At 37.1% G+C, this 25681-nt stretch overlaps 1 protein-coding gene across 1 annotated transcript in view; it reads right to left on the bottom strand.

The window, feature by feature from the left end:
- Nucleotides 1-25681, bottom strand: part of GLRA3 (glycine receptor alpha 3) — a 90266-nt gene that overhangs the window by 12950 nt on the left and 51635 nt on the right. Inside the window, 2 exon segments of the mRNA XM_086611886.1 lie at nt 11118-11255; nt 23143-23225. Coding sequence (XP_086468012.1) covers nt 11118-11255; nt 23143-23225 — 221 coding nt within the window.

Below are 25681 nucleotides of genomic sequence, written 5' to 3'. Positions count from 1 at the left end.
AGAGTGCAAATGAAATATATTGTAACGACAGAAAAGAAAAGAAAAGAGATGGGATTATGAAGAGGCCAGCACTAGGACTGACATTGGCCAAAATAAAATAAAAACACCACAAAACCAAACAAAACAAAAAAATGAAAAGAAAAAGAAAGTGAAGTGTGTCTCAAAGTGGAAAAATATTTTTGCTTAACTCCGTAGAATATATGACTTAGACTCCTGTCTTCGTCTTAGGCCGAGTGAGTTTATGGACATGCCAATCATAGGTCCACTGCTTCTCAGTCAAGACCACTGTGTTCCTCATCTGCTCTGTTCCAGTGTAACACTGAAAAATTAACTTAACATGTGGCAACTGCCCAGAGACTGATGGCTACCCAGGTAGACACTTTTCTCTGTTACTCCACTGGTTGGCTTTCCCACCAGTGGAAGACAGCAGGGCAGAAAAGCAGCAGCTGGAAGACAGTCTTGGCAATGCAGTTACAGCAGTTGCTGATCTAAGTGTGGAAGGGTTGATGTTAGTTTTTGCTCTTCCTGGCTGAGATCAGAACCACCTGCGTAGACTTGACTAATGAAGCAGAATGGAAAAAACCCATTTGCACTAGCAGATGTGAGCTTCAGCTAGAAGGCAGCCAGCAGAGGTTGTGCTGTGGTTTCCCAGCTGAAGCCAGCATCCAGCTGTCGGTCCCTTTCCTCTTCCCATTTCGAATTCAAAGCCAAGTTAGCTATGATTTAATCTATTTGACTGGATGCTTGAGTGGATCAGAAGACACATACCCGTGAAGTCATCTCAGCTGGGGAAGGAGATAGACGAGCAGCTAAGAGCATTGCTCTAATAATTCATTTGCAGTACATAGAAGGTAAGCTCTCTTTCATTCTGATGTGCACTGTAAATGTCATGGAGAGCAGCTAGAAGGAGTGTATGAAACCTTTGTGGTATTGTGGTTTTGCTGAGGCTGAGTAACAAATTAAGGTGTGATGCTAGTTTCAGACCAGAGCTAAACATAGACATGCATGAAATCCATGCAATGGATGGATTTTTGTAATGCAAAAGAAAGAACAGTTATTGAAGGCTTCCTAAAGGACAAGCAGTTTTTTTTTCCTGAAAGAGAGGTAATGTTCTTTGTAAGTCTAGCCTAACTAGGGTTTCAAGTGACAAAGGCACCAAAAGTGCTGCCTTACTGAATGCTGTACCTATGCATATGAAGTGGGCATACTGGTATATATACATGCAACGGTGCATTTTTCTCTCTTACACATGTTCTTTGGTAACAACATCAGATCTGATGTATTGACATGATTTCCATGCAATGTCCACACTGAAACTGATATTAGAGTGCAAAAATGTATATTCCGGTCAGTCTATACGATTTTTCTTCCCCCCCCCCCCCCCCCATCTTTTTTTTCTTTTTTGGCATTTCTTGGGACTCGGTGTCTAGGTCACATATTCTTTTTTGGTTGTTTCTGCTGTGGCTAACTGTGAGTAACCCAAGGAAAGCAATTTTCTGCAGCAGTATGCCTATGTGATTAAAAGGCACGACCAGCACTGTGGGATGTACAAGGGAAATCAAGCACAAGCAGTAGGTTTCAGGCCATAAGGGGTCCTTCTTTTCAGTTTTATCTGCCTCAAACTGCTCCAGAGACAGTAGTTGGTAGAACTTAAATATAGTTGTTCTCTTTTAACATCCCTTAAGATATGCCTTTGGAGAAATTCTTCTTACTGTACCCTTACAATGTCATGGTCATGTTTGCAATTCCCAGGGAGGCTGAGTAGCTGTTTCTGAAGATACATAGAAAGTTTTCATAATGGAGGATTGCCTTAGGAACCTGAACGAAGGAAATAGTGTGCTTGAGAAATACTTAATAAAGACAAGAGTAATAATTATTTAATCACTATGAAATTAAAAATTAATAACATAATAAAAATATAAATATCAATAAGCATAAACAAACAAAAATACTAAGGGTGCAGAGATTCAACTGTTAATCCATGCAAAATGGAGAAATATCTGCTGAAAGTGTTGGTTCTTCATATACTTCAGATACTAGTAAGTCATAGTCTAGCCTTCCTTATAAGAAAAGTAATTGATAATGCTAATATCTGGTCTACTGTGAAATTTTTTATAGAAGTAGAGAGGACTGTGGCCTTAAGACTATTTAGCTTAATGAAATTACGTTAAAATGTGTGCTTAAAATAAGAATTTTATACTTGGCCTAATAGAGAATAGTCCAAAGCTTAGCAAAATTAAACTAAACTAAGTTAAGCAAATCTGAATAAATCTTTATGGATCCCTGCAGAGTATGAATCTTAGATCTGAGAAGTGGATATTTTATATTCTGATTCCAACACATTGGTCAATACGAGTCTAGACTATGCAATTCTGGTTTTGCCAGTGGCTAATGAGCACAAACAGCCAGCCCAAGGACAAGAATATTGCTAGCTATGGAGATTTGCTAACAGAGTCCTGGGGCAATTGACAGTAATGATGGCCCTCTCCTCTAGCACTGCATTTTCCCTCTTGGAAAAACTGCTAGAGCCACAAGTTTAACCTGAGATTTAGTACTGAGAGACAGCAGGAAAGGAGAAAGGGATAGTGAGACATCTTCAGTGGCTAGGATATGCTCAGCCTAAATGGCTGACTTAGGTTTAGATCCCTTAATACAATACAGACCTTCTCCCATCTGTCTGTCTTCTGGAAATTAATTTCTTAAGCAGCTCAATTCCATTAACTCCTCATAAAGATCATAAGAATCCAGCTCAGCCTGAATTTGAAAATTGTGTTAGAGTATCTATTTCTAGGTGCTCTTCTGAACCTCTGCAGCATTCACCATTTGTAGACTTATAAAAATCACAGTTCCTCATTTAGTGTGGAAAAGATAACATTGCAAAAGCCAGCTGACATACTTTTCTCTATAGAGAGAAAAGTAAAGACAGTCCTTTCTTCTAAAAGCAAGAGTTAAAGACTCTTTTAAGACAAAACTATAGGTGGACTCAAGAAACAGATTTTGTATGCATTGATGCAATGTAACTACTGCACTTTATGTCTTTCACTGTTTTCTAATGATGAATAGCTTGGATTCCCAGGTTCTCACTAAATAGTTGCCATTGCAATGTTTTGAATATTCTTGTCTAATTTCTATACCTTTATATGAAGAAAAAAAGGACCTATATTTACTCAAAACAAATGTCTATCACAGGACACACACGGAGAATAGTTTGTGAGAGGGTTTTAGGTTGCTGTTCAGCTACAGCCTAACATGATCTTGCTGCAGGCTACCATAGACTTTCTCTTTGCTATATTTTTCCAGCCCTTCCTTAATGCTGGTTCTGGCACTCATCTCAACCTGAGTTGGGACATGTCAGTGTGCTAGGTAATAGAAAGATAGTCTAGTGTAATTTAGAGCCCCAGAGAGGTGAAGTTTTGATCAGTGTTGTCCTGAAACCAAATCATAGAATGGTTTGGGTTGGAAGGGACCTCAAAAATCATCTAGTTCCAACCCCCCTGTCATAGGCAGGGACACCTTCCACTAGACCAGGTTGCTCAAAGCCTCATCCAACCTGGCCTTGAACACTTCCAGGGATGGGGCATTCATCATGTAGTTAGTCAAGGCTTTTGTAAAGTGCCCTGCATATGTAAACCTTAATGTTTTAGGTTATCTAGTACATAGGATGGAATCACCCTGGCAAAGGTTGCTATTGTCTCTATTCAGAGTGAGAGAACCGGCTCCAAGTGTCCTCAGACAAACTGGATTAATGAAAAAAAAAGCCTCAAAAACCCAAATAGAAAGCTTTTTATTTTAAAGTTATTAACCTTGAAAGAAATCTTCTGAGGACAATTTTATGTTCTAACTGAAATAGCAATTTGGCTGAAAACATAGTCTTGGAATGAAATAAGTCTGAATTGCCATAAGAGGGATGACATAGACCACCAGCACTTTCCTTCTGCCTTTTGTTATGTGCTTTTTTTTTTGCTCTACATCTGCTAAAATAAGACCACAATTAACCTCTATTGGCAACAAAGTACAGTGTATTATGTATCACACTGCAATTATAATGGCAGATGATTTTCACAGAGAGCATGAATAAGGAGAATGAAATATATAAACCGACTTTTCCATGAGGCAATACTGTTCCTTTTACTTTCTCTCCCATTTGAGTCATTATCAGAATCACCACTAGGCAAGCAGTCTAGCTGAATTTATGTTGTTCAGTAAAAAGACTCCCTTTTTATTCCTCCCAGAATGTTACACAGTCATTTGAGAGGCATTCTGCTTTACTTAGTACTGAAATACAGTTAAATACTTTCTGTCCTTTTGCCTTTCCATTATAAAATTCCTTAAATAAATAAGACACTCCATAACTTATGTGTGTGCAAAACTGGTAATTTCAAGACAGTGTCTATAAAATTGATTATGTATAAGTAAAGTTAGTCAAAATTATTTTCATACCTCTCTAAGAATGAGACAGGGTAATAAAAAAGTACTTGGTAAGTGCAGTGTCCAGATACTTTCTGCAGTTTGCACTGAAATATAAATTGCAATTTCATTATATTTTGCTGATAAAAACTGATTATAAAAGTACTTGGCTTTTCCTCATCATAAAACATTCAGGTGCATCTATGATCATGCAGCCTGACTAGAAATGATCATTTTTGAGTGCCTTGCATGCAGAACTAGAGAAGTCCTAAAATATATGGCTGGTATCTCTGTATCTAAAGCCAAGATTCACAAAATGACTGTAGGAATGCACTACCATTCATTTTTTCTTTCAAGTCGCAGTCTGCAGGTATCAATGGCATATTGGGGGATATTAGTGCTGGTGCTGTCACCTGCCATTGTATGTAAGTTCTTGCTCAGGAAGGAAGAGACTTTATGTAGCTTGTTTGGAAACAAATACTTGGGCAGGTGGTAAACTTCACATTGATGTAAGACTGATAGTGACTACAGTAAAAGAAAGTTGAAAATAAATGTGGAAAAGAGCAACTAATTTTTTTCAACTTGATGAATTTGCACTGACAATTGCCATCTCTCTCAGAATGGAGGACCAAGCTGTCATTCAGTGGGACCTCCGTAGGCTGGAGGAACAGATCAGCATGACAATCAGCAAAGACAAATGCACAGTTCTGAGATGAGGATGGAGAAACCTCATGCACAGGTACAGGCTGGGAATGGACTGGGCAGGTAGCAGTTCTACAGGAAGGACCTGTAAGCATGGCAGATATCGAGTTGAGCAGAAGTTATCAGTGCATTCTTGTGATCATAGAATCATAGAATGGTTAGAGTTGGAAGGGAACTCAAAGATCATCTAGTTCCAACCCCCTTGCCATGGGCAGGGAAACCTTCCACTACACCAGGTTGACCAAAGCTTCATCCAACCTGGCCTTGAACGCTTCCAGGGATGGAGCACCTACAATTTCTCTGGGCAACCTGTTCCAGTGCCTCACCACCCTCTGAGTGAAAAATTTCTTCCCTATATCAAATCTAAATCTGCCCTCTTTCCGTTTAAAACCATTGCCCCTTGTCCTATCACTACACATCCTTGTAAAAAGTCCCTCTCCAGCTTTCCTGTAGGCTCCCTTTAAGTACTGGAAGGCTGTGGTAAGATCACCAGGAAGCCTTCTCTTCTCCAGGCTGAACAGCCCCAACTCTCTCAGCCTGTCTTCAGAGCAGAGGTGTTCTTCTAGATCATCTTCGTGGCCCTCCTCTGGACTTGCTCCAGCAGCTCCATGTCCTTCTTGTGTTGGGATGTGAAAACCTAGACATGTGCTGCACTGTGTTAGCAAAGTCAGGGAGGGGAGAAGTAGAAACTGAGAAACTAAAGAGAATGTGATAGTAAAATAAATAGCAAGGACATCTAGATGGAATATCTCTATTTCCAGGACAGCTGATGAATTTTTATTCAATGAATCTTTAAGGTAGAATTTTTAAATTTTGATAAGTGCAGGGGTGACAAATGAGGTATCTTCTCTTGCAGAGAAAAATGCCCTGTTTTTTCAGGCAGTGCAGTTTTCTGTGCAGTTTTCAGTCAGGCAGTGCTGTTTTCTGTGTCTAGGGATGGTCACATCCTCAGTCTGTCATAGACTTTGTTTTTTCGAAGTGTGTGTCATTTCTTCTTTTTCAGTGAAGGAATGAGCAGCTTCAGAGATTTCACACCCATAGAATACCTACTGGTAGAAAGCACAAACCTCCTTTTCTGAGAAAAAATCCCAAGATGTTAAAAAGCCATGGCTTAAAAATCATTGCTGTAGTTTCAAAAAGAGTGGTTTAGATGTTCATAAAAACAAGTAGTGGTTTGAGTTCTTCTTGGCAGAGTAAGGCATCAAAGTTATGTCTCCTTTAATCACTATCGTATTGGCAGCAAAATGGCCCAATATAAGGCACTAAGTCGGTTGAAGGTAGCACCTAGAAGGAGTACAATATACATGTTGCTAAGCAACTTGTTTGACCTTAAGAGGGAACCAAAGGGATCATGAGAAAAGATTGTGTATGTGATGTATGTGTTACGAGGTCGAATGGGGAATGTGAAGTTAAGGAAGTGGGCTGTTCATTGAGGTTGCAGATTGTATGGATCATCCGGCTCATAAATTCAAATCAAGTTCCTTGGCAATGCCCAGCACACAGGTGATGCAGGGGGATTGTAGAAGTAACCCTGCTTTGTATTGCATTGAGGCAGAGATGACCCACGGGGAGCTGTGTAGATCGCTCAGCCCTGAGTTGTCTGATGAGTCAGTGCTGCGTTATTCAAAGAACCAAATCTTGATTAAGGCCTTGAAATCCCTCAACAAAGAATATGCCCTGAGTCTCAATCCAACCGTTGTCCAGTTGCTTGAGATAAGGTATTCAGGCACAATCGATAAGGGGAAACTCCCAGTCACACCCTTGAAGACTCTTAAAGACCCCCTCCACCCCCCCTCAGGTACAATCAATAAGGGGAAACTCCTGTCACACCCTTAAAGACCCTCCTTAGGCATGGTACCTACACAGTCACACGTACATCAGGGGATAAAAGCCCTGCGATTTGGATTGGAAACGGGGAGTTGCTTCTCCAACTACACAGCTGGTCTGTGAGGAGATTCTTTCCCCCCTTGACTGGGACGTCGGCCAAGGTAACCCTGGAATTGAGAGCCCTTACCTGAGGGGGTAAGCGATTTCTTTTTTTTTTCTTTTTAGCATGCTTTAAGTCTAGTGCACTTGTATGTTCTCTCGCTCTTGTGTGTGTAATAGTGCATTCTGTGACTCTGCTGTGCTGTAATAGTGCATTCCGTGACTCTCTTGTGTGCTGCAATAGTGTATTGTAATAGTGTATATTTTGGTTTTAAATTGTGTGTGTGTAATAGTGTATTCTGTGACTGCTGTGCTGTAATAGTACATTCTGTGACTCTCATGTGCTGTGACAGTGTATTGTAATAGTGTATATTTTGGTTTTAAATTGCAATAGTGCATTTCTCCATTGTATCCATAAGAACCTGCAATAGTGGCGTATTGAATCTGCAAGTGCAGTTCAAGTAAATTGTTATCTTGGACCTTACAGTCAAACCTGTAAGCGCAGTGCAAATAGACCGTTTGCTTGGACCTTGTAGTCGAGACTCTTTCAATAGTGGCGTATTGAATCTGCAAGTGCAGTTCGAGTAGATTATTATTTTGGACCTTAGTGAAACCTGTAAGTGCAGTCCGAATAGACCGTTTGCTTGGACCTTGTAGTTGAGTCTCTTTTTGTCACACAGATTTACTGTATTAAGGATACAGAGTTATCAGAAGTGGTCACATACACTTCTGGTGGAAAGTGTAGCAACCATAACTCCACTGTCTCCAGGAACACTTCATCCAAACTTTGAACCAAAACCCATCAATAGACATAAGACAGTTCTGAGCAGCATCATTCAAGTGCAGGTATAGCACATTATCCATGGTGCAGGAGTAAAGCTGAGATTCAGAGTATTTCTGTTTGTGCCTGTTAGGCAGTGCTATTATGCATAAATTCATGCTATCATGTATCTTCCTTTTTGCAGCCGTAATTGAAAGTACTTGTGACTGAAACCAAAATTGAGTGCTGCATAAAAGCTCAGGGGAGTGATGCATGTGACTTAGGAAGTGAATGAGGATGCAGTAAAGCAAGACGATCCTTGTAATATGAACAGTTTGCATTCTGTGATTTTTCTGGTTGTTATGATTCTACGTCACTTTCTAAATTTCTCTCTATTGATATGCCAGTGGACACAAAAATGTGAAAATGGTTAAAAATGTTGTTGCATCACTTCAGAAAACGAGACTTGATGAGCCATTATGCTGTACTGTTGCTGAAACTGTTACGTCCCTATATTTAGAAGCAGTTTATTTTTCAAGCTGTGGTTCCAGTGATCCATTTTCAATTGAGCATGAAACACTGATGAGATGTGCACTGATGAGTTTCCACATACCGTCCTGAAGCTTCATGCGAATTTTTTTCATAGGGAGATTTTTGGGTATTTTTTTCTGTTTTATGAGATGTCTCAGAAAAGCTTTCCATCCTGTGTTGTAACTAAATTTAGATTGAGAACTTCTTTGGTCACTTACTGCATACTAGCTGCAGTTGCTCAGCATTCTTTCAAGAATCCTTTTAATCTAATCTGTTTTAGGATGGAGAAATAGGCTTTATTTCTAGTTTTGGAAAATGACTTCTTTTGTTTCTTATAGAGTATCTTAAAAGATATCTATCTACAGTGTCTCGTTGCAGGAGCCTTAAGAAAGCACATTACTGGTCACATATCTGAATGATGTAATGGAAGGAAAAAACCTCTTAGTTGTTGTTGTCTTTTAATATAATGTTTAGGGGTTTTAACCTACACATTGTAGTTAATAATACTGGTTGTAACAAAGACATGAAATGCACTCCCACCCCTCTAGAAACCAAGCTCTTTTAATTTAATTAAACTAACTTAATACTGAAGACTTGAATAAAAAAATAAATACTCTGGAGAAAAAACTATTATCTTGAAGAGGAGAATGTCACACTATATTCAGTCTTGTGTGAGTAAGATTGTCTTTTCTTTCTGGTTTTCCATGCCAAAGTTCTTCCAGATTTGCACCCTTCTCAGGGTTGTGGGCTGCATTCACATTTTAGAGCATCCATTTGGCCATAGAAATGCAGTTTGGCTGAAGCGATACAGAAATGGACTGATGATTGGCCACGTTGTCCTCTGGAGTTATGACAGTAAACCCCTTCTACCACCTAAATGTGACAGCAGTTCACAAATATAAGCACACTTTTCTTACAGGCATATTTTGAGAGTCATGAGACCTCACGTGCAGTTGCTAAGATCTGTTTCTCCCATTTCTCAGCTCAGTTTAGGGCCATAGTGAAAGACATAGTAGATGTAAGTTGACCCTGTGTGACCTAGCGTGTTATGCCTAAGCCTGGCATGTTTTCCTATTTCTGCTTGGAAGAAAATTAGTACCAACTTGAGTAGGCTTGAAATATAGGTAACAAAGAAAAAGGTAGTGGCTCAAAAATTTTGAAAAAAACAAAAGTTTCAGTCAAACAAAAGGTTTAAACTATGATGAATGTAATGAAAATTCTCAGACAAGTAAGTAAGAATACAATTTGGCTTTGGATGAGATGTTTGGAGAGATATTTGGAAATAGCTGGAACTTCTGACATTTTAAAACAGGTTTCCATTCAATATCAGATTAAGTGCCACAGTAATATTTTAATTCCTTGATTAGAGACTTTTGTGCATCATATTGTCCAAACGAACTTTGGAAAAATGGAAGAATACTTTCTACCACAATTCTTGTTTGTTAATGTCACTATACAGGTTATGTAAGTACAGTTACAGGGACATATTAAAATGGCACAAAAGCAGGAGAATCCTAAAAAGGAAGAGGAGATTGTCTATATATCTCAAAGGAGACAGAGAAAAATAATGGAAATAAAATGTTCTTGTCATAGGGATTATGGTAAAAAGAAAAAAGGAATAATATTAATTTCATTATTATCATTAACAAAAGGATATTTGAGTGAAAAAATGCCCTGCTGTAGGATATATATTTGCAGTTCTGGAAGGACTTTAAGGATTAGCCAGATATTAGTGTTTATACAGTAAAAATGCATGTTATGTATTTCTAATTTATTTTAGGGAACATTTCAAAATGTTTCTATCAATATCTCCTCACTCTAAATGGAAATTATTAGAGAACTTTTCCCTCCCTTAGGGCACCATGGTAGCTGTGATAAAACTCAGTATTGAAAAGCATTCTTCCTTAAATTTGATTGCAACAGGACATTCCTTAGGAGTGTCACCTATTGAATATTGCTCCTTCTGTCGTTTCAGCAGAATCCAAATAAATCTGATCTAAGCTGAAATTTCAAGATACATTTCATCTATTAAGAATCACACTGGAAAGCAGAAATTGAGAGAGATATATTAGAATGAAAGAGTTCTAGATTGTTGGGTTTTTTTTTCCTGTGAGAAGATGGAAGCTATGCATTCTTAGCTTTCATTATATGTTTTTTTGAGGATTATTATTAATGCGATTGTCCAGTCATTGAGATAATTTTTTACAATTAAAAATAAAATAACTATATTAGTAATGTTAAACCTCCTCTTTTTCAAATAATCCCAGAGATCGTGAGCTAAATAGTGCGATTCTACAAAGGCTTCAACTCAGAAAGGCCACATCTAGTTTGGACACCTGGCCATTGTACATTAAGGATGCTTTCAGCTTGTTTGCATTGCCCCCTTACTGTAAAAACCAGGGCAGGGATAGCTGGCTTGGCAACCCTGTGTCCCTTTTTCTTGACTGAGCCAGGCCATGCTTAACGCACAGCATATGGACCTTTTGGATTCTAGCAGTGCTTCAGATCCCACAGTGTAGATATGGTCATGGTACCTGTTGTAAAAATAAAACTGAATTATTTCAACTATGTACTTTCTTAAGTTTACTGAAATAGAAGTTTGATCAGCCTTCAGGTAGTTTTGTTTTGTTGTATCAGTTATTTAAGACTGCATTATCCTGTACAACACACCTGTATTTTTTAATCTTCTTGTGAGTTCAGTGAGAATAGTTTTTTTAAATAAAACAACTCTCCAAAATAACAATTAATGTTAAATGTCTTTCCAGTTTTTATCACTAATTTTCTTTCCTACCTGTATTGTAATGCTTGGTGCAGTAACATAGATCCTTTTCTTCTTTCAACAGAAACTGTGGCAGAGTGAGACCTTCTGCTACTTGAACTGCTCCCTTTTCTTGCCATTCAAAAATGAGATCATTCATTGTGTACCCAACTGCAAAAAAAACAAACAAACCATAAATAAACTCTTAAGTCATCTGTAAATTTGGAAAAGCAGGGACGTACCAAATAGTGATAACTTAAGTAAATGTCATAAGGAGGAGATAATATAGGGGACCTGCTTGTACCTGTTAATCACAAAGTGTTATCTGCCGTTCTATACCATGCTGAACTAGAAAAAAGCACCAGTGTTATGCATCCTTTGTGAAATCTTAATAGCCAGGTACTCTGTTAATGGAATTAACAAAAGCATCAAAATGAGCTCAACATCCAATTCACTTGGGTGCTTGGGAAAATCTTACCCTCCTCAGCCCATGAAGGATAAATAGGCCCTTCACACTCAGATGTCTCTCTCCTTTTATTTGAGGTGAAATGGCGGGTTGCCAAAGCTATGTTTATGAATTTATGTCAATTTGAACTGTTAGGTGCAAATTCTTCGAAGAGAGCAATGAATGAGAATTTCTGCAGGAGTGAGGTATTAGTTGAATTGAAAAAATACTTTTCTCTGAAATTGGTACAAAACAAGGGAAAGCAGTTGATTGTAATTTTCTTATATTATCTGACTGTGACATATTATGATATTAAAAGGCATTCACTTTTAATATTCAGATTCCTGTGCCTATATGTATCTCATGTACGTGTGTACAAGATTAGATACAACAACAAAAGCAGTAGTAGGAAGTACTAACCAAGGGCCAGACTTTGTAAAGGGCAAATACTTTTTCTTTCTATTTCCCTGTCTCAGCTGAATATTTGCATGTGATATTGTTGGAGAAAATAGCTCTACTTCCTCTGAATATGTGATATGTTAACTTTCCTGTATATGCTTGGCGTTTATCCAAAGTTTTTCTGAAATTTTATCTGGTATTAACAATCGGAAAAAAAAAAAGACTTCCTGTTCTCATTCAGACTTCATTAAGAGTTTCTCAGAATCTAATAAATCTGGACAAAGTGAGATTTTAAGATCGAAATCTAAAGCTCGATAGCTTCTATTGTTGCAATAGTTTGAATGACAAGAGTACACTCGAGCCACATAAAATGCTTGAACCAGAAGGAAAAGGAAGTAATTTTTTACATTTAAATTATACAGCTTTCATTCATCTATTTTGCTTCTTTGCAATATTTCTTTTCTGCTTTAGTCCAATGTCAATGAGCTGTTGAGGATAACCTACTGATAACTGGAAATAACTTTTAACCTTTCAGTAACAAATTACTGTTCAAAATATATTGTTCAGAACTTTCTAAGAGTAACTGTCTGCCTGCAAATACTGAAATTTGAGTTCCAGTGAAGGAAATAATCTCTTTGGGATGTGGGCATAAATCTTTCTCTTGATATATTCAGTGACTTTATTACTCTTTGAATACATCTATAAATGCTATTCAGTTGCAGTGTGCTGATATGCTGACCTCAAATCTAAGACACACTTCATCCTTTCTGATCTATGTTGAATGCGCTTGTAACCTAAGAATTGGTGTTCGTGAATTTAAAACTGTTTTCAACACCTCTCTTTGCTTCTAGATTCTTGATGCTTCTTTTGGGGAGTATGTTTATACAAAGTATACAATCCTATACTAACTGCACAAGGAAACACTCATTCTTCTGTCTCATTGAATAGATGGCATTCCATAAACAGTCTTAAAATTCACTATTAAATGCCATAAACTATGAAAAATCAGAAGTATAGCTCTTATAAAACTTTGCATGATTTCAGACAAAAAGCAGTTGTGTGTAAAGCAGATTATCATTTGAAGCATGTAGATTATGGCCAGAAGTGATATCCCCTGAGTAAAACTCATTGAACTGACAAGAAACAACTGCTGTGTCAAAATATATTTTACTAAATCAGATTCACTCATCTCTAACGCACGCTTTTAATTTTGATTCTCTATCCTGTCCACTAATTCTTCTATAGTGCAATCTCTTAAAAATAATAGCTGTGTATGCAGAACCCTGATGTAGTAATTCCTTTTTACCATGTTTACATTTTAAATGCCCAAATACACCTTTAGTATTAAATACTGTAACTTCCGTTTTGTAAGTCAAGATCATAGTTATAAAGTAAACGTGTCTTAAAATATAGAGGAACGTAATGGAGATGTGAATTTATGTTATACTAAATAAATTTAAAATAATATAGTATATCATCTTTCCACTACGTATGTTAAATTAAATCAAATTAAATCTCTATTAAATGTATGGCCTTTTATTAAATGTGAAATACATGGCCCAAACAAATGTACCTATTGAATTAGGGAAATCTGAAATCTTGTAATAGTCCTGTAATTGGAGCTGGGAGGAAACATAAATTATTTAAGCATATTGAACTATTTGATAACATAAATTTGTCTCTAAGTTTTCTTTAGTGAGTAGTATTAACAAGGACAGGTATTCCTGATTTCCAACTGAAAATACTTAGTTATTTGGTACGATTTCAAATAAATAAATTATCTCTTTTTTTTTTTCCAACTACTGCATCGTTTTTCCTTCTTATCATGGAGAAAAGGAAGAAATACTACAGTGGTAACTATCTGATGACCTGCAGAAATAAAGCAGAAACAGAGAATTTGCAAGAACAAACTGTAGCTCGTGTCCTCATGTCCTAGGCCCATCGCAGGATATTCTATGCACAAAAGGGCTAAACCCCACATTGTTCTGTGTTGGATTTTTTTCAGGAGAACAGCTATGCTAATTAAGCTAACTGAGCTTCCTTAATATCTCAGACTAAGGAAAATATTTTTGGGTTTTAATTAATTTTATGAAGACGACCTGCTGAATAGCACAGTGCTTAAAACTCGGAATGCTCATGGTATTGTGTGAACTGTGCATAAGGGGAAAAAGGCATTTCTACAGAAACGGTCCTTTAAAAGAGTCAGCGATTTTCATATTGTAGAGTATATACTATTACAGGTTAAGTGTATGGTGTTATATATGCAATGAACCTAAAAATCAGTCCTCTAGCACCCTACTTTTGAGAGCTCTGCTGATTAATGTCATTAGTGTCCCTTATCAAAGTGGCTGGACTCCCAGCACTACGAGAGAACATCATGGCAGATTTTGAAATTGCCTTAAAGTTCAGGCTCGCCAACAAAGTAGAAACTTATGATCCTGGTGTGGATAAGGCACCAAATTGCTTAATGCCATCATCAGGGGCTGGGAAGCAAAGTGCACAGCAAGCAGCAGAAGTGTAGAGAGCTTTGGTAATAAAAAATTTTAAAGCCACGAAGGAAAAGCTATTTTTTAGATTTAGGATCCTAGAATTGCCAGTTAGAATCTAACATTCTACAATGTTAGAATGATATGGCACTGGAACAGGTTGCCCAGAGAAGTTGTGGATGCCCCATCCCTGGAAGTGTTCAAGGCCAGGTTGGATGAGGCTTTGAGAAACCTGGTGCAGTGGAGGGTTTCCCTGCCCATGGCAGGGGGTTTGGAACTAGATGATCTTTGAGGTCCCTTCCAACTCTAATCATTCTATGATTCTATGATAATTTCAAAATTCTGATGCCTGAGTTCAATGGGACTATACAGATCTTTCATGCATGTGTATTTGCAGTACTGAGGCCTACATTTACAAAATGGAAGTGATTAGATGCTACAAGGGAGATCTTCACTAAAATACATTTATCTTTCTCATCTGAAAGAACTACACTCCTCCATTCACTGCTGAAATGAGTTTTACAGGAATGAAAATGAAAACAAGTAAATTATTTCATTTTCTATATAAGATTAGCAACTGATTAGCTGAGAAAGGCAGATGAAAGAAGTGAATAAGGGCACTCTCTTTGTTCCAGGTTTATGCAGCACCAGTCAATCTAACTGATCAAGCTCGTAATTAAAGCTCAGTGCTCCTGTGATACAGTTGCAATTAAAAATAATTGATCTGAATGTAATAATACGCAAATAGTAAAATTCAATAAGACAGATATCTTTGTGTAGTCTCTCAAATTTTGCTTTGATATGCTTGAATAATAGCACCACTAGCAGAAAGGGCTAATTTTTTGAGTAAATATATGCAGAAGCAGTTCAAATAGAATGTCGTAGGAATGTATTATTCTGCCATTAAAAAGGAGTTCTTTTCTGACTATGAGGTGATTTTAGTGACTGTTATAAATTGCTACCAGATGTTTTTATTACCAGTGATTAAGAAATACAGTGTTATGTAGGAAAGTCTTGGTGGCTACATTTTAGTGTTGTAAGGAGGACAGTCACTGGCCTAGTTAGTATGCAAGGGCGCAGCTCACTTTTTCATTGCTCGTGGAAACAGTGACCCTTTTATCCTATAGAAATAGCTGAAAGCAATGGAGGCTATCATCTAGTGTAGTGGTCTGCAGGATCAGGCCAACCTAAACTAAATCAGATGGATTAGTAAGGCCGTCTGTCACTGAAATGCACTGTGCTAGGGTTTGGGTTTGCAGGGTGTAAATGCATGAAGGTTGAGAAAGGAACTAGAGATGCCAGATTGGGTGTTATGGGACACAAACCAGCTGCTGTGAATGAAGTATAATACAGTTTGCAATGTATATGCTATTGTCTGGATTCTGTCCAGGTGTTTGCTCTTACTTAGTTCTATAAAGATATTACTAATCACACAAAATGTAAGTGATGTCATCATAGAACTGGAAAGAAAGGACTGAAAAAGCACATTGTTATGCTGAGCAGTAGTGTTCAGAAGTTACAGGATTAGTCAGATTACATTAGTATCATTTCTATTAACCCAATGTCTGAGATCTTGCACATCTGTAATATACAAGCAGGCGATAAATTATTGGTGTTTATATGACAAGGCTATCATCCCAGGAGAAGAAGATTGCCAGAGGAAGTATTTCTCAGGAAAACTCAAGAATTGTGTGTATGCATAGCACTCTAACCTCTTAGCAAACAGCTCTCTTTAAAGAGACAACTCATTTTTTAGGAACCCAAATTCATTCCAGGTAGTTAGATAGCAAAGCATGCACTGGCAGACTGATAACTCCACCTGAGATGAATGTGAGAACTGCCTAAGTATAATTTAGATTTAGCTGGCGCTGTAGTGGGCCTGAAACAATTGGGAAAGTTGTATTTAGCCTGGGGAAGTTTTTATTTAGAAAATGTTCTGTCACAGAGCTGATGATGTGTGAAAAAATGAAAGTAAAACTCTGTGTGTTCACACTTTTGGAGAGAGGCGGTGGAAAAGATAGGGCATCGGATGAAGAGCATTGTCAGGACTTGTGCCTGGACTACTTGATGCAGGATTTTGAATGTATGGACATCAGATAAAAAAGAAACCATAGTGATAGTCTATTTAATTGATCTAATCTATACAAAAGTCTTTAGCAGAAGGTGGACAAGACAGACATACTAACACTAGGCTTTAAACAGCACTGAAAATTGTCTAGCTAGAGTGAAAATTTTCAGCACGTTCAATTACAGGTTCCAGGAAAAATTACAGGGCAAAAGAATGTGATCCTGCAGAAATATCTCTAAGTAGCAAGGGCAACTACGGTGTCTAGAAAAGAGAAAAACAAAATTTTCCCTTGGTCTCAGTCATCTTTCCCAGAAAATCTTGTATTTTCAAAAATGGTGGCCACGAATTGTTATCAAACCCGTATGAGGTCTCTGAAAGAAAAAAGTAGATTGTATCTATGGTCTTTTTAAACATTATTATTTATCTTAATAATAAAATATAACCTTTTCATTCATCTGATTTTGAAAATACAGGAACAAAGCCCGCTTTAAAAAATAGGGTTCCATTCAACCCACATCAGTCCACATGACTCTATAGAACATACTGGAACCAAGATATTTATACCAGTTGTGTACACGAATGCTAAGAGTATGAAGATCTTATTTTACCTTCTTCAATATCAGCTGTAGTCATTAAAAGCCCATAATCTCATAGGCAAGGCAGTGGACGTCCAATAAATTTGTCTTGAAGAATTATCGAAGTGTACTCATTCTGTTTTATTCCAGGAAGGCCATGCTTCCCTTGTGTCATTTTATAATGCCTACAGGTGTATTAAAACCTAATTCTTAACCTTTTGTTCAATAAACAAACATGAATAGCACGAAACAACTGAGCTGAATATCTAGCATTATTGTACAAGAGAGTTTAGTTTGACTGTAGAATTTATTTTATAGTTCTGTTAATCCCAGTGATTTAGCTAAATTCTATTCTCATTTCTCTAAGAGGAACATTGGATTTTTCAGCAAACTGTACAGTTCTTTAGGTATGCAGCTGAGACAAGGATTACAGTCATGTTGACTAGAGTTATTTCACTACTTTTCTGTTAGACATCCCAACAGTAAGCCTCCAGGATAGACTGCCTGCACATTACTGTTCCTAAGAACATGGCAGAGGTTTGAATTGTGCCCTAAATTCCAAGCAACATAACAGTGGGAAGATACGACAGAACTAACGAATCTGGTTTTGGCTTAAGGTTAGAATAAATTCTTCTTATATACATTACATACTGAAAATATTAGCTTTAGAAATCTGCTGTGATGCATTTCAATCTAAATTTATTCTGGATCTCCAAGAAAGCAGGATTTTAATCTATGTACTTCTGAGACACTTTGCAAAGGGTTTGCCCTTTGCACTGCCTTCTAAGTTGTTCTGATAGAATCTCTCCCTTGGGAGTTACAAGTTTATCCTTCTTAGTCTGAATTTCAGAGAATAATAGCATTTTGGGCCCAGCCCTCTACCACATCTCTCAAACCCAATATTCCTTGCTGAAGCCTATAGATTTTCAGCTGTCACTTTTATGTTAGTTTCTGTGGGTTCAGTAGTAGTTGTACAGTTACTGCTGCTCTTTCATCCTGCATTGGTCAGGAGCTGAAGACTGCAAATATCTAGCTCTTCTTAACTGTGTGTCAGGTCTCATTTCATCTACGTCCAGTGGGCTGAGTCACCCATCTGCAGAGTTCTTGACTTTCCTGCTACTGAAATGGAAAGACAAGAAGAGGTATGGTTTCCACATGTTCAGGCATGGGTAGGCATTGCCCTAGTGTGTCCATAATTTGTCACTCAGGTAGACATCTGAGGTTCCCTGGAAGATAAGAAATACACTCCAGTTCTATCATCTTTCTTATGGTGTCTTCGGGCTGTTGAGGGAGAGGAACAATTCGCACATCATTTTCTGTAAACTAGTAGCCTGTCCTGCTATAGCCTGCTTATAGATTTTTCTATTTGCACAGTCTCCAATTTGGAGACTGGAAGGAAAGAAATTGTGCTATTCAGATAATAGCGTTAAGTAGAACAGAATGAATTTTATCTAAAAATCCAAAATACAGGAGGATGATTGCTTAGAAAGACTAAAAAGCCTACATAAATCAAAATAGAAAAAAAAAAGACCATTGTTTAATTTATTAAGAGAGACAATAAGCATCAAAATAAAATTATGAGATGCGCAGCTACTTTATCTCTTACATATGTTGTTTTTCATAGCATATTTCTTCTTTCATAACTGAGTTAGTCTTCACTATTCTTTGAAAAATCGACAATAGTGAATGTCACTTAAAGTTGTAATATATGAATAAAAGAATGCTGTAAGATAAAAGTGCAACTTAAAAAAAGAGAGGACAACAAGCTCTAGCACATGAAAAAAAACATTTCTTTCTTGGGAGACGGGTCACAAAAATAAATATGTAGCTGACATTTCTTTGTATCTTACTCAAGCAGAGTAAAGCTAAAATTATCTCACATGCCTATAGGCTGCCTCAGTGTAAAGCATAGAAATGTAGAAGGAATTATTTCATATGTGCATTTTCATTTGCTTCCTTTCTAAGATACAAAAGCAGCTCATTCTAGTTGCTGAGAAATCATTTGGTAAAATAAATCCTTTAAAAATAGAAGACATTTCCACTTAAATATTTTTCAGACACTTCATGATAGAAGTGAAGTACTTTAACCAGAGGCAAATCCAGCTGCTTAGACTGACCTTGGAAAAATACATTACATGAGCTGGCTAAAAATAAAAATATTATTTGGGAAGAGAAGCTATATGTCAATTTTCCTCTTAGAGCTTTCTATGCTGGGGTAACTATCAATATTGAAGGAATGTGTCTAGTACTAAACAAAATTATTTGTTTTATAGCAGAGGTAAAACCTGTGATGTGTCCTTTATAAGTAACTGTCAGTCTTTCTCTGCAACCTAGTGGTAAGATGAGCAAGAAAAAGAAGAGTGATCTATTAGAAACAGTCTAATTTGCTTAGTGACACATGCAAATGCAAGGCTTGCTAGATCAGATACAATTTAAAGATATTGTGAGATAAATGGGCCTTGTAAATTTGTAATTGTACAATGTTCTACCCAAGTTGGCACTCAGTGGAAAAAAACAGCAATGAACATCTCTTTAAAAAGAAACATCTGGAATCATGGCTGCTGCTGTTTTGCTTCTGCAACCACTCTGGTTTCTATAACAGCCTGATGATCAGATCATTTACTCATGACTTGAGAGGACTGTGTTCTCAGTTTTGAAACCTCACGTCTTCCACTTCCCCAGACTGTGCGTTAACCACCAGGGTTAGTGCTTCCATTCCTCTCTTTCAGTTGTCTCACTATGCACCAAGAAATGTAAGCCAGACAGCCACAGGAGAGTATGGCACTGTGGCCTAGAAATTAGAGATGCTTGGATGGATTCAGACTCTCAGGGTTATGTCGGTTCTTACCTCAGGAGATTTGATATGAAGCCTGGGAAAATGCTGAATGCACCCATCCTCCTTTTTTCTTCTATAATTTTAAAGAGAACTGGATGCCTGTTTTCAGCTAAAGACGCTGGAATTTGAATGTTTCTGCTCACCTTTTTCTAAGTTCTGAAAATTGGTCAAAGTTCAGACTCATATAAAACTTTTTTTACCTAGTTACTCTCCTGTCCATCATGTAGATATTTTTTGTAACTCCTCCAAGGTGTCTATTTCCCTTCCTGTACTTCCTGTATAGAGAAAATGGTTTTGGGCAGGTGAATTTCTGCTCTTGGAGGCCTAGGAGCCTGCAAATTGATGTCACTGTGCCTGTCGTCTTTGGATCTCTCCCAGAGTAATTTCAGAGAACTGCTGTCTTGTTCTTGCAAATCTAACTGGTTATTTTGCTATCAGACATGTAGGTGTACCCGAAGCTCCCACATGATGCAAAATTTTCTGCCTCAGGCCAGCAGTTTTGCCCATAGTCTCTATTTTTCAATATCTGGAGTTACAGGTAAAATAGAATAAGACAAGGTGATATGGGGAAAGCTTTATTACCTGTAACTTCCTTATAAAATCAAATTTGATCTTTCTCTGTAACTAGAAGCATTTGGAGCACTCATTTGTATTTTGTTCGGCTCTTCTTTTGTGAACATTGCCTCTTTCTACTATGTGAATATGCAGCGGGGAATTTACTCCCACTGAACTGAATGATTAAAAACAAGACTTCAGTGAAAAATGCTCTGCTGGATAATACAGTAGAACCTCTACAGTGCTATTCAACTAATAAGTATTGGTTCCCCGTGGTGCATTTTGTGGGAATGGTGAGCTCCTGCAAGGTTTCTATAAAGCAAAATAGATGCCTGTTTGTTCAAGAGTGCTCAGTTGTTGTATGACCTGCCCTCAGAAGGGCTGAAAGAGAGGAAAAATACAGCTGAGTTTTATGAAGTTGTTAAAGCAACAATTTCATAACTTTGAACACCTTTTTTTTTTTTTTAATTATACTTTTGCTTGTTCAGGCAAATGCTATGGTATGTTCTGTTGGAAACATAATTGTACGTAGTGAATATGCCTGCCATCTGTATGTACTCTGATACAGCTGCCTCATACTGACCTTTTATTTAGTCACATTAATTATGAAGTTGACATAGGTTATTAGCAGGATTATCTGCTTGACTTGACTGTGGAGTTTTGCTTAAATGTTGAATATATAATATTGCCCTAAATTCCTTGACATTTTCAGCAAATAACTATCTCTCAATTTTAGTCAAGAAAATTTGTGCTGTCAGGTTCAGACATTGCCCTCATATTGAAAGCCTGCTTTATAATATTACCGTCTGCCCATTGTAGTGAAAGATAGATCTGGCTTTCATACTTACCCTGTAATTTTTTTTTTTTGTAAAAGCATACCATTATCCATACAACAAACATTTCTGACATACTGACTGATACGTAGTTACCTCCCCCTTCTCTTAGATGCTACTTTGTTCCAGTAAAAAAAGAACACAAGAAATAGTTTAATGAAGTTACGTGTTGTGTTTCTGGTCTCTTACACATTTCAGATAATTCAGTATGTTCATTCTACATGCAGAAAATTATTTTCTGAAATATTTTACCTATTGATCTTAAAACTGTAAATCTAGATCTGACATTGAGTACTTATTATTTATCTGTTTTCCCCTATCATTAAATTTCACAAACTTAAGATTTCTGAAATCTTTCAAAGAATGCTTTGTTTTATTTTATTTTTGTTCTTCAAATCATTAGGAGGTGGGGTTTTTTTTTGCTAGTAATCTCTTCCAAAGTCTTCTCATTTTAAGGAGAAAAAGCAAATCCCAAATACTTCATATCACAAGGAAAATGAGAACTTAATGCATATCTGTGCCTTCCTCCTCATACATACTATGTTAGATCAGATCATAGCATCAGACAGATTCTTTGGTCTTGTCTTTTTTGTCTCTCTGTGTGTGTGTGTGTGCCTTGAAATGGCATAGCTGCTGCATGATTTCTGTCTTCTTTTATGTTCTGAGTGAGGTATCATCAAGGGAGGCAAGTACAGTACATGATGAGGTGAGTTGACAAATGCTGATTTTATTTCACATAAAAAGTATTGCTGTTATCTGAATAATAATTCTGCAAAGCCTGTCTTCTGACTTGTCTAAGCTGATTTTTACCTTCTTCTCTGCTCTCCTCAAGATATTTGTGTGTAACAGAAATGGTGATTTATGAAGAGATTATTTAAAACACATGGAGTTGTAATTTCACTATTTCCATTGAAATTCTAGTGTAACAACAGATTTGGTCAAACTGTCAGACCTTCTTTGAGCTAGAAAGCTATCAGATCTTTTTCTCTTTCTGTGTTTTGCTGCATGTTTTCAATGTTAAGCTATCTGTGCTATCTCCTTTAAGCCCAGAGTCTTTGGAAAATGCTAGAAATTTTTCCAGTGTTATGGCTGATGGTCAGAACATACTCATATTTTATCCCTAGCTAGATGATGCCTTGTATGGATTTCTTCCTCCTCATAAAGTAAGGTCTCTACAGCCATTCCCAAGATTTTCTAGGGGGTGTTCCATTGATCCAAGGCACTGCCTCACTTGAGAACGAGGGCTGTGTGAGTGACATACCCTATGTAGGTACATGGACATACACATATATATGTTTTGCAATCTTCTGCAGTTCTCCCTTGTAGTAAACCCTCTCCCTAATCCCTTCTAGGATGATTAGGTAAAAATTACAGATGTGTAACTATAGCTAGGGCAGGAATCCAAAGAGCAAGGACACAGTGTATATCATCTTGTTTCCAGCTTTTAAGGGCATCGAGTTATTATCAATTTCAGGATATTCACATAAATCACTTCCTTAAGTTATTCTCACGTTTCCTTTATTCTCTTTCATATTACTGTCCCTGTGTATGCATGAACACAGGGAAGACCCGATGGTTACTCCCCATACGCATAAATTTTGCATAAAGGTAAACTCGCTCTGGTTACTTAAGTTTAGTAGTAGCTCTGGATTTAAGCAAAAGTCTTGCTTTTCAGTATGAGTAAGGATGAAACAATCTCATCCTTTGAAATTCATGTATATTTCACAGATTCTTTTGGTAAAATAGAGGATTGCTTTTTTAAAATTTGTCTTGTCCAACTACAAGGGGTCTTTCTACCTCCTGCATAGCTGTGGAAATACATACAAAAGTATTTATAGGATAATACATTACGCAAACTTACAGCTTTCCAGCTGCATTATACATGTTTGCACATCCATTGGAAAATTTTTGAGATCCATTGGACAGGATAGTATTAAAGTCAATCTGAAAGAACACAAAAAAAAAATTAAAAATATGCCACAAAAATGCCATAGAACTGCGCAAAAAGAATGCATGAAAACACTAGAAGTCATTAGAAATAAAAGAAAATACATTTTTTCATCAGAAAGCTCTCAAAAGTTATGTATATTGGCTGAACTCATTTAACTCGTTCAGCCTAGTATGACAACGTGGAAAAAAATTATTACAGACTTTCAAAAAACCAAATTTTTCACTACCGTTGCCTAACTTTATGAAAATCTAAAGGAACGCAGCAACAGCATGCTTTTTTTGTGCTGCAGCAGAATTATTGTACTGTTACAGTATTTCAAATCCTTGACATAAAATTTACCCAGATTTGCAAGAATTTCATAACAGATGTCAGCTGCAAATCATAGTGGCAAAGTAATTTATGTGTTATTGTCCTAAAATAAGGTGCTCAAATTGTCAACACAAAGGTTTAAGATAACATTTTATGATATTGATGGTAGACTGAAATATGCCTGTGATTTTGAACTGCAGCTGTTTCACATTAGTCCTGACATCTTCTGTGAAATACTTTTCAACCTATAGGCAAAAGAGGCATTTTTACATTTTACATAGCAATACAATAACTTATCTTTAGAGTGATACTTCTCGGAGGAATGAGAAAGAATGTAAGAGGTAAAGGCACGTTTTCCCTCACTGGCCATATTTAGGTATGCAGTCATGATTCAGGGCCATGATTGCACCTTTCTTCTTGCTAGAAAATATCTTGCATGAAAATTTTATCCCACATTCATTTATCGGTTCAGTTGATAGAATGTTGTCCAAAAACCTGAGGGGCTTGAGCTCAATTCCTTATGTATAAGGCTTTTCTAGAACGACAGTGTTCTAATCCCGCTCTCTTAAACCCATTCCTGTGGTTTTGGCATTGAGGCTAAACTGAAATGGGCAGTAGGTGGCAAGTATGGCTGTAAATTTCTTTTACCATACTTTTTGCCTCTCCAAAGCTCCTTGATTTTTTTTTGGTTGTAACTTTTGTTTGGCTTGCCAGTGACTGAGCTGCCGGGGGACAGTCTGAGGAGGGAACTCAGACCCAGGCCCTATTCTTATGCCATCAAAAATGGTTCCAAATTCAATATCTGACTAGTAGGCTAATAACATGGCATTTCATAGAAGAGGCACCTGGACTTTACTTCATGCTTCAGTAAGTATTTTAGTATTAATTGAATGGGGAACGGGAATCTTCTCATTATTTTCTTGTCTGAACAGTTCCAGTGCAATTAGGGGAGGAGGAGACATTAGGGAATGAACAGAAAAAGCCAATTTAGAAATATTTTTTTTCCTCTTAATATCACATTAGCAATTAGCATGTCTCTACTCATCAAAAGCTTAACAGACTCAAATTCACATAACAACTCAACTAGATGCCAATTATATGATTTTAAATCTATTTCAGAAATTGTAATAGTTCTTAATTAAATCATGGCAACATAAACTTTCTGGCTCAATAAGAAACACAGGAGCTATCTGGCATCTGCTTTCATCATAGTCAATGTTTGCTTTTATAATTAAATATTATAATATTTCTCACGTTTGGTTTTTTTTTTTTTTCCACATTTCATGTGACCATGAACTTGGTCTGAATTCTATTGAAGTTGCAATCCAGAATTGCTTCAATTGAGTGGTGGTGTCTATACGCTGTGTCGTATGTATCTGGGGGGAATAGGGCAAGGAGGAGGAGTTATTTGATTAGAGTGAAACAACTGCCAGTGCCTCTCAGGGTGACTCAGACAGTCTGGAGGTAATTGATTTAGCTCTACTTTCTACTTGGGTCCGGAGAAGGAATCCTTTTTACTTGCTTTTCATCTGTTTCTAGTAACAGAACACATGTTGTGACATTGAAGAATGATTATGTTCCCAGACTAGTGGACTGACCTCTTTTTGGATACAGAATGCTCATAGGAATTTTAACCGAACCCTTTCTCTCTGTGTAATCTTGACAAGACACTGCCCACTTGCACTAGAAGGAGGGAGGAAGGAGATTCCCTTGCCACTGATAGAACCACACACGTCACAAATGTTTTCTTTTTCTCTTAGTATACAAACTGTTTTACAGATTCCTGACATCTCTTCAAAAAGTCCAATTAGCCACTAATGCAGTGTCATAAAAAAATGCAAAGCAAAGGCTAGGTGGACAAGAGGTGTATTTATTTTAAAAGTGTAACATTTTGCACAAGTAGGTCACTGTATTAATACCAAATCTATACCACGTCTAAGGAGGCATTAGTATCCTTATATCCAATGTGTTTTTCATTAGAGTATGTTTTTGAAGATAGAGGTAAAAGGCCTACCAGTGTTTGCATTAATAAAAAGAAAGTAGGGAGAAGAGAAGATAAAAGAAGTGCTGCTTACAGCTTCTTAAAACTTTAAAAAAGTTTACTTTCCCTTTTTCTCTCCATCTCCAGCAGTAAGTGAAC

Source organism: Tauraco erythrolophus, chromosome 5 (assembly GCF_009769465.1).
Source record: "Tauraco erythrolophus isolate bTauEry1 chromosome 5, bTauEry1.pri, whole genome shotgun sequence".
Classification (NCBI taxonomy): Eukaryota; Metazoa; Chordata; class Aves; order Musophagiformes; family Musophagidae; genus Tauraco; species Tauraco erythrolophus.
The sequence above is the reverse complement of the archived record's forward strand: the minus strand, read 5'-3'. Positions and strand labels throughout refer to the sequence as shown.